Source organism: Engraulis encrasicolus, chromosome 16, assembly GCF_034702125.1.
Source record: "Engraulis encrasicolus isolate BLACKSEA-1 chromosome 16, IST_EnEncr_1.0, whole genome shotgun sequence".
NCBI classification, from domain to species: Eukaryota; Metazoa; Chordata; class Actinopteri; order Clupeiformes; family Engraulidae; genus Engraulis; species Engraulis encrasicolus.
Window position 1 is genome coordinate 41,610,424 of NC_085872.1, and position 13,181 is coordinate 41,623,604.

At 43.3% G+C, this 13,181-nt stretch overlaps 2 protein-coding genes across 3 annotated transcripts in view; both read right to left on the reverse strand.

The window, feature by feature from the left end:
• si:dkey-28b4.8 (sarcoplasmic/endoplasmic reticulum calcium ATPase 2) overlaps positions 1–9,616 on the reverse strand; it is a 28,027-nt gene extending 18,411 nt beyond the window's left edge. Inside the window, exons 1-9 of one of the 2 annotated variants that reach the window (XM_063219641.1) lie at positions 9,272–9,616; positions 8,238–8,357; positions 7,908–7,925; positions 7,684–7,766; positions 7,056–7,160; positions 6,602–6,740; positions 3,944–4,110; positions 716–871; positions 358–499 (exon numbers count right to left, since the gene is read on the reverse strand). In XM_063219641.1, coding sequence (XP_063075711.1) covers positions 358–499; positions 716–871; positions 3,944–4,110; positions 6,602–6,740; positions 7,056–7,160; positions 7,684–7,766; positions 7,908–7,925; positions 8,238–8,355 — 928 coding nt within the window. In that variant the 5' untranslated portion in view covers positions 8,356–8,357; positions 9,272–9,616. Of the gene's footprint in view, positions 1–357; positions 500–715; positions 872–3,943; positions 4,111–6,601; positions 6,741–7,055; positions 7,161–7,683; positions 7,767–7,907; positions 7,926–8,237; positions 8,598–9,271 lie in introns of those variants that run through there. The other variant, XM_063219640.1, reaches the window with a different exon arrangement.
• Positions 9,617–10,851: 1,235 nt separating this feature from the next.
• Positions 10,852–13,177, reverse strand: pold4 (DNA polymerase delta 4, accessory subunit). Its single transcript, XM_063219643.1, has 5 exons — positions 13,060–13,177; positions 12,457–12,561; positions 12,265–12,354; positions 11,412–11,523; positions 10,852–10,996 (listed from the first exon to the last, which is right to left on the reverse strand). Exons 2-5 carry the CDS (start codon positions 12,557–12,559, stop codon positions 10,972–10,974), a joined length of 330 nt encoding a protein of 109 aa, XP_063075713.1. The 5' UTR covers positions 12,560–12,561; positions 13,060–13,177; the 3' UTR covers positions 10,852–10,971.
• Positions 13,178–13,181: the final 4 nt, after the last annotated feature.

Genomic DNA, 13,181 nt, shown 5'->3' on the forward strand with positions numbered 1-13,181 from the left:
CATAACAATAACATACGCTTGCATAACTTGTTGACTATTTCATTCCTGCACATCAAATTGAAATTCACTTACAAACTGTAGGTAGATGAATACAGTAGCCTATGGTACATGGTTAATCTCAAACCTGCAAGACCCTTGGGTAGCAATTTTAAGAATGTTGGGTCAGATCATGATATTGGATTTAAAAATGACCGGTCTTGTAAAAACTTTGCGGGCCAGATGAATGTCACAGCGGGCCGCATGTGGCCCCAGGGCCTGAGTTTGCCCACGTCTGTGCCAGAGTGTCAAAAGTAGGGGGAGGGGTGCAGGAAAAAACACAAACAGGACAAATATCCCTATTATTGGTGCTCAGCTCACCTTCAGGAATGGCTGCTACTGCAAGTGCCACAGCAATCTTGAAGTAGTACACAGCACCCCTCAGCCAGCTGCCCCCATGCACTGGGTCACTGAAGTGCCCGACGTTGATGCCCCACACCGCTACACAGATCACTGTTATCACCTGTGAAGGAAGGACAATGTTGAGTACTGATGCTATGAATAGGAACAACAACAACAACAACAACAACAACAACAACAATAATAATAATAATAATAACAACAACAACAATAAGCTGTATTTATATAGCACAATTCTTACAACCTACAGCTCAAAGGCAATGCCATTTTTTTTATTTTACAGTAATACAGTAGTGTTATGCTCCAATAAGTGTAGCACCTTGGACAGCTGCTCCCCAAACTGGTCCAGTTTCTGCTGCAGCGGGGTCCTCTCCGGGTCGGTGGCAGCCATCTCGTCCCGGATCTTCCCGATCTCCGTGTGCACCCCCGTGGCCACCACCACCCCCATGGCCCTGCCTGCCGCGATGTTTGTCCCCTGGTGACAAGGACAAGGGAGCACACGTTTCAGGACGTCATGCGTCCCCAGGGGCACAGCACCAAATTCTAGGCCCTATGTATGGGCAGCTCCAAAGGACCCCCTTTATATATTAATAACTAAAAAACAATCAGACCCTCCCTGTGGGGCCCCTTCTTGCGTGGGCCCCCCGGTGACTCAGTCCCACTTTTCCTCCCTACTTCCCCCCACTACCCCTGATGCGCTCCCCACTACTTGTTCAACTCTCCTCACGAGAGCTTCACCTGTCATCTCTCCATTCCTATCTGAAGAGCACTTTCCTCTCCAACCACAATAACTCTACAGGAATTAACCAGCACGGATGTGGATAATATAGACATCACAGTGTACAGTCTACTGTATGAACTACAATATATCTGACATTGATTAAGGAAAAAAAGGTCCAGTCCTCTACACCAATTAACTCCAATACCAAATTAAAATCTGCTCTAAGATCATTGGGCTGCCCATAGCAAACCTATTCCAGGAAGCTCATAACAAAAGTATGCTACGACTGGCCACATCCATCTCTACTGACATCACATACACTCACACCAAGAATACCAGCCATTACCCTCAAGTAGACGTTTCAGAGTTCCCCGCTTCAACCGCAACAGACTTAAACATGCCTTCATACATCAATCAATACTTTTACTGAATCAGTCGTAAGACTACATAGTGTTATCACTCCACGTAGGTAATATCCTCAAGTAATGTGGGTTGTACAGTATGTAATGTATGTATGCTATGCATGTATGTCTGTATATACAGTAGGCCTGTGTCCTCTGTCTTTGTCAATTGTGCAATAGTCTTGTGATGTGTTATGTGTATGTGCTGTCTTAAACGAGTCTTGCTCAGGGATGCAAAATGAATTTCAGTGTAAACTGACAATAAAGTATCATTGTGTCATCGTATCGTATCGTATCGTATCGTATCGTATCGTATCGTAAGTACAACAAAGTAATGCAAACAGTACATACTGTAATCAATGGCTGTTCTCTAGCCTGGCGAGCAAAACAAATGTGAAAAGTTAAGTCTGAACTCGCTGAAGGATGTGGGTGGGATCAAACTGTTGTTGTTGTTATGGTTAAAATTGCCTCTGCCAACGCTATGACGAACCAAACAACCACATTTCGTTAGTATAGCCATTCAGCAGTCTCTGCTATCCTCCCAAAGCCCATCCCAGAGATTCAGACAGAGGGCATGTTTGGTGGGCAGGGGCTGGTGCTTCTTGTGCGTTACTGTTATGATCCAACAATGAACGAGCCTAGACTAAATCACCAGACAAAAATATTTGTTTGGCCACTAGGCTGGTTAGTCTAGCTTACTAGGCTAAGTGTTCTCTGCTTTCTCTGTGTGATTTTTATAATATAATATATAAACACCTAGCACACTGCAAATAGAAATAAAAAACAAACAGCAACATATAGTGCAAAAAACACATTGCAATGCTATAAGCATACAGTCATACCAGTAGCCTATGGATGCTATATAACTATGATTAATGTAAAGATGCAACTCTGGCAGATAACTCTCTAACAACCATTGATACGAGTCCAATATTACATTCAAATAGAAGATATAATCTGTATCCACCTTTAACATCTTAAAGTATATAAACATAATGCAAATAAGCACTGTCTAATCTGTTCTGTATGAAATTCTAATTTTCTAAGTTTGAAACAGCTGAGTGGCCATTATAGTATAAATGTCACACTGCTGTGCTTTTCCAACTGTGCAGCAGTATGGTTCACTACAGTGTCACTGCATTCAGGCCCCCAAACAATACAGCTGTCAATAGCAGCATACAATCTCATGGAATAGTCTTTTCTGATGTTAAATGACTAATGGGCTACATCTGAACAAGAAATTCCTCACAAAAAAATGTTCATATGCCATTGTTCAAAAATTCAACGCTCGTTCCTTTTAAGAACCCTGAGCTCATTTGAAAAGTAGCCCCTTAATGCGCGCCGTACCTCCAGTGGCACGCTGTAATAGTCATTGAAATGTAACTACCATAGCACTACAATACTATGACACAACATAGGCCCTTTAGTAATACACCACGACTTGTTCATTACTGTACTAGTAACAACAAATGTATAAAGCAGCATCTTAAGGGGTTAAGGCATAAAATACCAAAAAATCATCAGGTTGAATGTGGTTGATTCTTTCATCTAAACAAATGCTCAAGAAATTCAGCTCTTACTGTCCAGGGATATACAGTAGTACTGTATATAGTATAGTGCTGTATAGTACAGTGTATTGCATAATGCATTTGGTGTAAAGGGCGTGTGGTTGAGTCTTTGATGGTCATTATCCGTCAATAGCGTCAAAGGCCCTGGCTGGCATGACTCACCCCTCTGTTCTGCCTCTCAGGGGGTGGGGGGCTGTTCAAGACCCACAATATCACTGATGTTTAATTCAACAACCATGGAGCTTGGGCTGAAATGCATACACACACATATCTCTCGGTCTCTGTTTCTCGCCCTCTCTCTCTCTTTCTCTTTCTCTCATACTCTGCCTGCTCTCTCTCTCACACACACACACACACACACACACACACACACACACACACACACACACACACACACACACACACACACACACACACACACACACACGCACACACACACACACACACACACTACAAACAAGCTCACCCATCACTGTTCTAAATGTACACAAACTGTCACACATGCATAAACTGACACACCCTGCTTGCAAGCTGGGCATGTGTTACATACACAGAAACCCGAGGCAAAAAATGCTGTACTGCAGAGGCATAAACAAGAGAGCAGTGCAAGTCTGTCTGCCTTTACTGTAACAGAGATGGGGGAAGTGAGTAAAAATAATGGTGAGTTACTAACTCTAAGCACAGCGTTATGTTTAATATGTTGAAGAGAGCTGTGCATATCCTGCACATTGGAAATCTAACTTAGTAAAATAAAGAACTTACATGTAAATTACATTTGGACATTTACAAAAAAAAGATGACTCATCTCTTTGTTTATGCATGTTTATATTCCTCAGGAGCTGTGTACAGACACATACCGAGAAGAGCATGTTTTTCTTGTCCTGGTTAACGGCTCGTGGATCAGGCACGGGGTCGGTATGCTTCAGGACCGATACCGACTCGCCGGTCAGGATGGACTGGTCCACCCGCAGCGTGGTCGAGCGGATCGAGGTCAGGCGGATGTCTGCTGGCACTTTATCACCCACTGGAAGACATGGTGGAATCAGGTTGAGGAGGAGGAGAGGATGACGAAGAGGAGGAGGAGGAGGTGGAGGAGGAGGAGGAGGAAGAGGAGGCGGAAGAGGAGGAGGAGGAGGAAGAGGAGGCGGAAGAGGAAGAGGAGGAGGAGGAAGAAAACATGGCGGAATGAGGATGATGAAGATGATGAGGAGAGGAGGAGGAAGAGGAGGAGGAGGAAGAGGTAGAGCAAGAGCAAGACGACATTGCAGAATGAGGATGAGGAAGAGGAGGAGGAGAGGAGGAAGAAAAGGAGGTGGAGGAGGAGGAAGAGGTAGAGCAAGAAGACATGGTGAAATGAGGATGAGGATGATAAGGAGGAAGAGGCAGAAGATATGGCGGAATGAGGATGAGGAAGATGAGGAGGAGAGGAGGAGGAACAGGGGGAGGAGGAAGAGGTAGAGCAAGAGCAAGAAGACATGGCGGGACAGTGTTTCCCACAGAAATTTTGGAAACTATGGGGGCAGCCGGGATTTTTTTTTTCCGGGGGGTGGGGGGGGCGTCTTTTCTTTTCACGCGGGCCTTTTGGGGGGGGGGGTGGTGTAGTACATTTATAGGCTATATTTTTCTTAAAAATGCAGTACAGTGAATAAATTCTGTTTACAACACAGTTTCATTCGTCCCTCATGCAGGGGTCTATGTAATGAAAAAAATAATAAAACAAAATAGGAGCAGAGATAAGAATTTAAGAGTACTGTGAAATTGTTAACACATAGACAAAAAGGGTCTAAGAGGGTAGGCTATGCCTTTTCCCCACACACACACAGGCGTACACATTCTACATGAGGGGTGCTGGTCACAGGGCCAGTTTTTCAAAATTCCTCCCATTGAAAGGGCTGAACAACATATTACACATTTATGTCTATATTCACATTCATTTCTATATAGCCTACAGCTCAATGTCTCCTCTGCCGTGTCAATGAAGGCCTGTCACCTAACTCATTACAACTGTAAAACAAAGCCTGGGGAGTGTTAGTAAACTCATCCCAACTGTCCCTTTTTTTATTGCTCCCAAACCCAAGTTAACTACAACAACTTGACTAGGCTTTTGATCCCTCTGTCTTTCAAGCACTTGTAGTTTTCTCTATAGGATGTATTTACTCCAGGAGGAAAATGCGAAGGAAATCGTAATTCAAATCGTTTTTAACAAAAACGGAAATCGTAAAAAAAAAAAAAAAAAAAAAAAAATTTTTTTTTTTTTTTTTTTTTTTTTTTTTTTTTTTTTTACATTTTCGGAAACTATGGCGGCCAAATTTAAACTATGGCGGGCCGCCATAGTTTCCTCAATGTATGGGAAACACTGCGGGATGAGGATGAGTAGGAGGAAGAAGAGGAGGAGGAGGATGAGGAAGACCCGAGTTTGATTGAGGGATGGATTGAGTTTTGTTTTTTAATATTCTGAGGACATATCCTTTACACTACCAAAAAAACCCACTGAATGAAATCAGCTTTTTTTTAGACAAACCACCACAACACTATTATATCAGCCAGCAGTTAAAAATGCTGAATCCTCCTCTGTTTTCTATGAACTCAATACCATTACGAGATTCAACAACCAGGCCTATATAGTATATTCACAGTACTGCAGTTGAAACCCGACCAAAAAAAACCATGGCTATAGGACGACGACGGTGTTCAATCTATGACACATGACACATGGCAGATGCCCAGGCCTGCAGAGTAAGGATGTTCTCGATGTTTCCACTTTGATGTTTCCAGGCTGTTGTGCGTCTGGCATGGAGTCATGACAGTGCCAAGGGGCAGGGCCGCTGACAGCTTTCTCTGGGCCCAGGACAAAGTCATCTGAAAGGGCCCCCTACTCAATACATACAGTGTAATGGGGACCCAATTCTGGGCCTCCTATCTCTCTGGGCCAGGGACAACATACCCCTTTGTCCCCCCCTGTCGGCAGGCCTGCCAAGGGGGAGTACTGTGTTTGGGAGCCGACTCTTTCCACCAGCACATAACCCCATTTTAGGATGCTAGTCCTCCACAACACCTCCCCGCCCCCCCATCCCCTCCCTCCGCAAAACAAATAAATGAATTCAATATGAATGACAATCAGGCTAAACTCCACAGTTCTGGCTGGATGCCCAGAACAACATTTGAACTCTCATCTTGAAAGACATCAAGGCATGCGCAGCACTAGTATGCTGAGGCCTTCAACCCTCACTTACCACTACCATGAGCACAACCACTGCAAGGCACTGGGAAAATGATTTTATGCTCTCTCTCTCTCTCCGTCTTTATTTTCTTCCCAAAATACATCTGGCTATCTGCCATGATGGTAACAAAGATTACGATGTTCCAGACAAATGAGACCAGCTGGGATTTAAAAGAGAAGGAAATGCATTTCTTGGAGCCAGTTGTGGAATGTAGCCAGATGCCTTTCGACTAGAGGACCAGCTAGCGGTGACAGGGCCTATATAGAAGCTCAGCCGAGAAGAAGAGTCTCTGACCTGCCACCTCCACTATGTCCCCGGGGACGATGTCTCGCGCCCGGACACGCTGGACGCTCTTCCGGTCCTGGCGGTACACTTTCCCCATCTCGGGCTCATACTCCTTCAATGCTTCAATTGCATTCTCCGCATTTCGTTCCTGTTCGACAAAAGGGGAAAGTATGAGAACATGTTTTATATATATATAATTCACACAAAGGAAAGCTTTGAGTAAATATGGCTATAACCATTTCTGCAGGTTTATATTTAGATGCATTTGGCACGCAGACTAAGAAAATTGAATTACACTGACAAGCTTTAACCATAATTACATAAAAACAAATCTATTCTAACGAAGAGCATGCTGTGATTTTCCATACAAGTACACAACACACAAATAAATGTACAACGCACAAAAGTAAGTGATTAGAACAAATACCCAAATGTCCAACCACGTCACATGACATAGTTTTACCTGCCAGACCCCAACAATGGCATTTGCTATGAGAATGAGCAGAATCACAAAGGGCTCTACAAATGCAGTGATGGTGCCTTCACCCTCCTCAAACCAGGCCAAGGTCTGAGAGAAAGAGACATGGGAAAAGGGAGTCAGTATATCACAAAACCCTCAGCAGATTTAAAAACAAAACAAACATGCAAACTCTGAACATGTGCGTAAAAATTAACACGTAATTTTCAAAAGAGTATCACTGAAGTGACACCTTCTGTGAATCTGTGCACTAAAATGCGCCTCATTTCTTAAGTACTGTATGTTATAACTTAATAGTTAATATCTATCTACCTTAATAATAATAACTTAACTTGTTAATATCTATCTACGTATCTGTCATACTCTACAACACCACTACAATTATGTGGGGAGCACTGTGATCCAATGCGTTAAACCCCACACATGAGCTTGCATGCCCAAGGGGACCCAGGTTCAATTCTGGTCTGGGTCATTTCCCAACCCTGCCCCATATTTTGCTCCTGCTCGTTTCCTGTCTCCTATCACACTGCCCTGCCATAATAAAGCCCCAAGAAATACTTTTTAATGAAAAATCTCAAAATGTTCTCCAGAAATAGCAGCACTGTGTCCTTACAAAAGAGATGCAGGCTGCCAACAAGAGGATCCGCACCAGTAGATCCTCAAACTGCTCCAGGACCAGCTCCCACAAGGACTTCCCTGAGGATGGAAAGGGGACAGCTCATTTCTTGCCATTACATTTTTTTTCTTCCTCCATGCTCCGACATTTTGTTATGTAATATAAAAATGCAGAATAGATGTGTGCCAGATTATGCAAAAAATGATTTCATTGCACTGTACCTTCTTCAGCAGGCAACTCTGCACGATTGATGAGACAGCAGACAACAAAAACGACAGAGTAGATTAGTTTTTGTGATTAAGTATTTGTGACAAAACTCATGAAAGCTGAGTAGATCAACATACCAGCAAACACAGCTGACTTAGGATCAACTATGGTATAAACAATAATTTGAGGGCCAAGAAAACTAAAAAGAATAGTAGAACAGTTTGTGCAGGTGATACTATTTTGCAACCTCACTGCAAACAACATTGCCCTGTGTTAGATAACAGATTTGTACACATCACTATTTGTATTCAGTGGTGGGGAATGAAAAGTTGATGTAGGCCTACCATTTGGGCCCCATTTCTCACGACTCTTTCTCAGCTGTTCCGAGCTTACTCCAGTTGACTCGTTCACACTGAAGTGGCCCAACACCTCCTCCACCGTCTTAGTATGGGTATTGTCCATCCCTCCAAAACACACACATACACACTGCATCGGTATTGTAAAATGTACATGTACCACATTCATACATCCTGAAATTTGCATAACAACACAGAGAATGATATTTGTACCAATATTGTACACAACATCATTTTATTATAGACCACTGTATCCCTATCAAAGATTACAGTCAATCACTTTGCACCGCTTCAACTAGGCGCACAACAGCATGTTACAGTAATAACATCCACACACGGATGGCTGATTCTAACTAGGCCACACTCCATATACACTAACTATGTTATTCTCAACAGAGGGGGTCTTTTAAGAGCATGACTTGAAGAGTGTTATTTGTGGTCTGCAGTAGATGTTCTGGGATGGGTGGGGGGGCACACTTCGAAGGAAGCAGGGGATGGGGGTGGATGCGCATCGTCAAGGCACTCATCTCGCAAACTCAAACAGCCTAGATGCAGGCTTGCGCAAGTTGGCAATCAACGCTTGACACAGACACCTCAGCTCCCCTGTGTAAACTGTAAGCTACATCACAACTGACACCTGTCATAGCGTGATGATGAACAGACACCTGTTAAGAGGCTGCCGCCACCTCAAACAGAATGACAAGGAGTAAAATCAGCGGCGCATCCCTGTTACGCACAAGCTGGCTACTGCAAACCTGTTACATTTGCGCTCTCTTTATCTAGTGACGAATGATCAAAGCCTATCCTCTGAAGCCCAATAATGGGCCGATGACGTGGATACATAAGTGGCACGCTCTTTTTATTTATTAGCACACCTACACTTTGAGGAAAAGACCCCTGAAGATAGCCTTCTGGCTACAACTGTCAGCGCGCTGTAGCTTAAAGGCTAGCCGTGCCTGCATCCCGTCATAAGCTCACAACAAACCAGGCTTATAATAATCAGTGTAACGTATGCTACTTACCAGTGCAATAGTTTTCCGACTGATTGTACACCACTATTCTAATAAAATTGTACCCTGAAGGGGAAACGCATTAAAGCTAAGCCTATCTATCAACTGCAGACCATCCGATGTAACTAAGAGTGTAGCCTACATATGCTATTAACTACTGACTTCTGCATGGTCCGAAAAAATTATGATGATGCCATAGTCCTTTCAATCTGTAGCATCCCTTCCAGGAGAAATCTCGGAGGCTATCACGGCTTGGTAAATATCCCTTGTCCTACACCAGATTTTGAGTATGGAGGCGATGGCGTGTTCTCTAATCCGACGCAGCCTTCTTCTCTTGTAACCGTAGCTTTATTTAATACTAGGCCACAGAATGACATTAGTAAAGTAGGGCTTCTGTTACAGGAATCGATTGGGGTGCGGCTAAACCAATGAGAGACCTGAGAATTAGCTTGACAGCTTAAGCAGACTAATCAGTTTGCACAGCCTCCGTATGTCCCGCCTTGAAGTGCCTTACTGCAGGAGGGTGGGGACTTCACATAGACATCAGCTATGCGTTTAACCAGTGACCTTGCCGTGCGACGATAGCATCCACGATGATTGACATGGAAGTGGGCCTGTGAACAAGCAGTATTCTTTATTGGCAGTCATAGGAACCAGTTATTTTTTTCAGATTCATTCTACGAAACGGTGCAGAACACAGTTGTTAACCATTGACGGGAATATTCATCCCTGTTCCATCTGTTGCTAGAAAGAGGGTTTATAAGAGCTTAGGGTCGGTCACACTTGCAAGACCCCCTGCCATCTATCTTGACCGGATCAGTCTCGTCTCATTAGAATTGCTCATTAGGTGCACACCTCTTATCCTATGATGTAACTTTTGTGACCCTGAACTGTGGTATTTAGGCCTTCGTCCTGATAGTAAAGTCATCACGCATGTCATTCTTCCAAGTTATTAGGCTACTGTGTGTGGGGTAGGCCCCTATGCATAGTAACTATAGCCTACGTAGGTCTGCTTCAGTCATTGAAAAACAGTTTGCACTGTACAAGCATGAAATAAGGTTTTCACACCTGGTCTCGTGATAAAAAATACACATTGTGGTGTCACCCCATCGATAATTGAAACAATATTTTTCAGGTCATCAGCTTCATACACTTGGCAGCCTTTATCATCATCCAACTGATGCCATAGACTATAGGCCCCACCCTGTATAAAACAGGCTTACATCACAGCATCTTTCTATAATAGTATAAGTCCCTGTAGAAAATGTCTTATGACCTTCTACCTCAGCTAAAGGTCATAATCCTTTGACATCTTATAGCCTGGCCAATCATTCATGGTCGCCACCATTAGAATAGCCTATTAAAACTGTCTCTGTCGCAATGAATTGGACTGCACCGTGAGAACAGAAAAGGGGAGGTTCGAATCGCTCTATAGTCTCCTCTCATCTCCTGAGGTCTCCCGAGTCACCCGAGGTGCTCTGAACTACCTAAATTTAGAAACTAGGTCTTTTGTGGAATTGGCGCGTATACACCCCTGCGGTGCATGAAAGAATCCGCAGATGAATTAAAGCAGAGGCAGGGAGGCACAGAATGATCCTTTTACATTTTTATGTCTTTATTTAGAAAAAAATGTAGTGTGATAAAAGTATAAAAAAGAACATCCGAAAATGGAACAATCATTTTCTGTCTTCTTGGCTCATCCGTACCATTCTTCACAGAGGGTAGTCGCGCCACAGACTGAAGGGGAAAAATTAAGACATGTCATGAACATATTTTTTGCACTTGTTACTACAATGTTGTACATTCATTGTGTGGAAAGTTTTAATAAGTGAGTGCCTATTGCCTAAGCACATGTGTGTGTGTGTGGGTGCGTGTGCGTGTGCGTGTGCGTGTGTGTGTGTGTGTGTGTGTGTGTGTGTGTGTGTGTGTGTGTGTGTGTGTGTGTGCTGTACCAGTGTGTGTCTGTGTGCCACTGTACCTGTGTGTGTGTGGATGGGTGTGTGTGCCGCTGTACCAGTGTTTGTGTGGGTGTGTGCGCGCACGTGCACTGCTGTACCAGTGTGTGTGTGTGTGCGTGTGTATGCGTGTGCCTGCACGTCACTGTGCCAGTGTGTGTGTGTGTGTGTGTGTGCGCGTGCGCGCGCCGCTGTACCAGTGTGTGTAGTCTGGGTCCTCCTCTCTGTCCAGCAGCAGGTCTCTGATCTCCAGAGGGGGATCCAGGCCATGCTGGGCCGCTCGGTCCCAACGCTGAAGCCGGCTTATACCTACATAATGACAACACAATTTATTATTGTTGTTATTATCATTAATAATAATAATAGTAGTAATAACATAATAATATCCAAAAACTCACACACTACGGGCAAAACCCTCACTTTTCCTGCAAAATGTACATCTTGTCTCAAAACAATGTACTCTCTTCTAAAAAAAAAGCAATTGTGTTGTCAAATGACAAACACAAGCCATCATTTGAATTGACACTCATATGAACCATTTGAACACTAATATGTGGTAAAGCGTATTTAGTCAACATGACCTATAGAGATATGATTTTTTTCAGTGTTCCACTTACTACAGAGGGTATATTTCTGTTGTACAATACTGAAATATTATTTTTAGACTTTTAGATGCGTGGCGACATCATGGATTTGACACAGAAAGGATTTTGCCCATGTGATGAGGAAGTGCACATAGTATGGCAATTGATTTTAGTATTTTGAATGACAGTGTGTTCCATGACAAAACCAGGCTTTTCTTCATGAAAATTCTGTCAAATCAAGAGAATTGCGTGAAGCGTTTTAGGGAAAATGTGTTTTAGAAGTGATATTTGAGTGAAAAGAAGGAATTGGGTTTGACCTTCAGTGGCAGTGGTTCAGTCCAGGGTTTGGTAAGGTGAGATGTTTTCAAATTGTGTCAAGTAGGCCAACCATAATTTTTCTGTAAACAATCGAGAAAACCTCTAAATAAACCAGACTTTGTTGATTTATGAGACATGATGATCATACCAGTGCACGGTCCAAACCGCCAGTCCAAGTCAAACTTCTTCAGTTCCAGCAGATCCATTTCTCTTTCTGTCAACTGTGGTGTTTCAGGCTCTGTAGTACCAAAAAATAAACAACATTAATGATTTGATGAAGGATTAAAAAGTCAAAATGCTCACCCCTTGTCAAATTCAGACGCCTGCTGTTTGATCTCACCTGGTTCTGGTGATGGAGGAGCCTTCTTCCTATGGGTGTCCTCATTCTTTGCTTTCTTCACCACTTTAAAGGTGTCTGTAATTAGTCTACGTCTGGCTGGCATAGCTGAAAGGATTTGGAGACACAATAAATGCGCAATAAACTCAACACATTTTCATGTGCTTGTAGTGTGCAGTTAACAAGTCACAACTACTACCAGCAATGTATTACTTAGCAATGCATTTGTTCAATTGAATCTTTTGAAAACGAAACATGCTGATTGGCAGGCCAGACCAGACAGACATCGAACACATCAAATACATTACAAGATGAACGCACAGCGTTTTAGGCAGAGACGTGAGAAGCGAATTTGGAAGCTACGTGTCCATCAGCCGTAGAGTTATTTGGGGGAACAACGGAGTAATCAAAGACACTGCGAACAAATTCACTCGAATAGGCGAATCTAGGACAGGCTCTATATCCAGGACCTTCTAAGAAGAATGAATAAGGGTAGCCTACATCCTGAAAGCAGCCAGTCCATATAGTGAGTTGCTCGGGCAGTTATATCAGTTTAAAACATCCAGTTACACTAGCCATAACCAAATGTGATGCATACATGCTTACCCGGAAATGCCAAAATTAGTTATTTAAATCGAAAATAAACAAAACACCGCTGTTTCCTCTACGATCGAGCGTCGGGACGCCTAACAAAAACACACATGCAGGAGGGGCTACGCTTGCGCCTG

Excerpts from the sequence above, each read along its gene's own strand:
- pold4 (XM_063219643.1), bottom strand. The coding sequence starts at position 12,559 with ATGCCAGCCAGACGTAGACTAATTACAGACACCTTTAAAGTGGTGAAG. Across the intron at positions 12,355-12,456 it reads TCCTCCATCACCAGAACCAG|AGCCTGAAACACCACAGTTG; the intron begins GTGAGATCAAAC and ends TTGGTACTACAG. Across the intron at positions 11,524-12,264 it reads GCGGTTTGGACCGTGCACTG|GTATAAGCCGGCTTCAGCGT; the intron begins GTATGATCATCA and ends GTCATTATGTAG.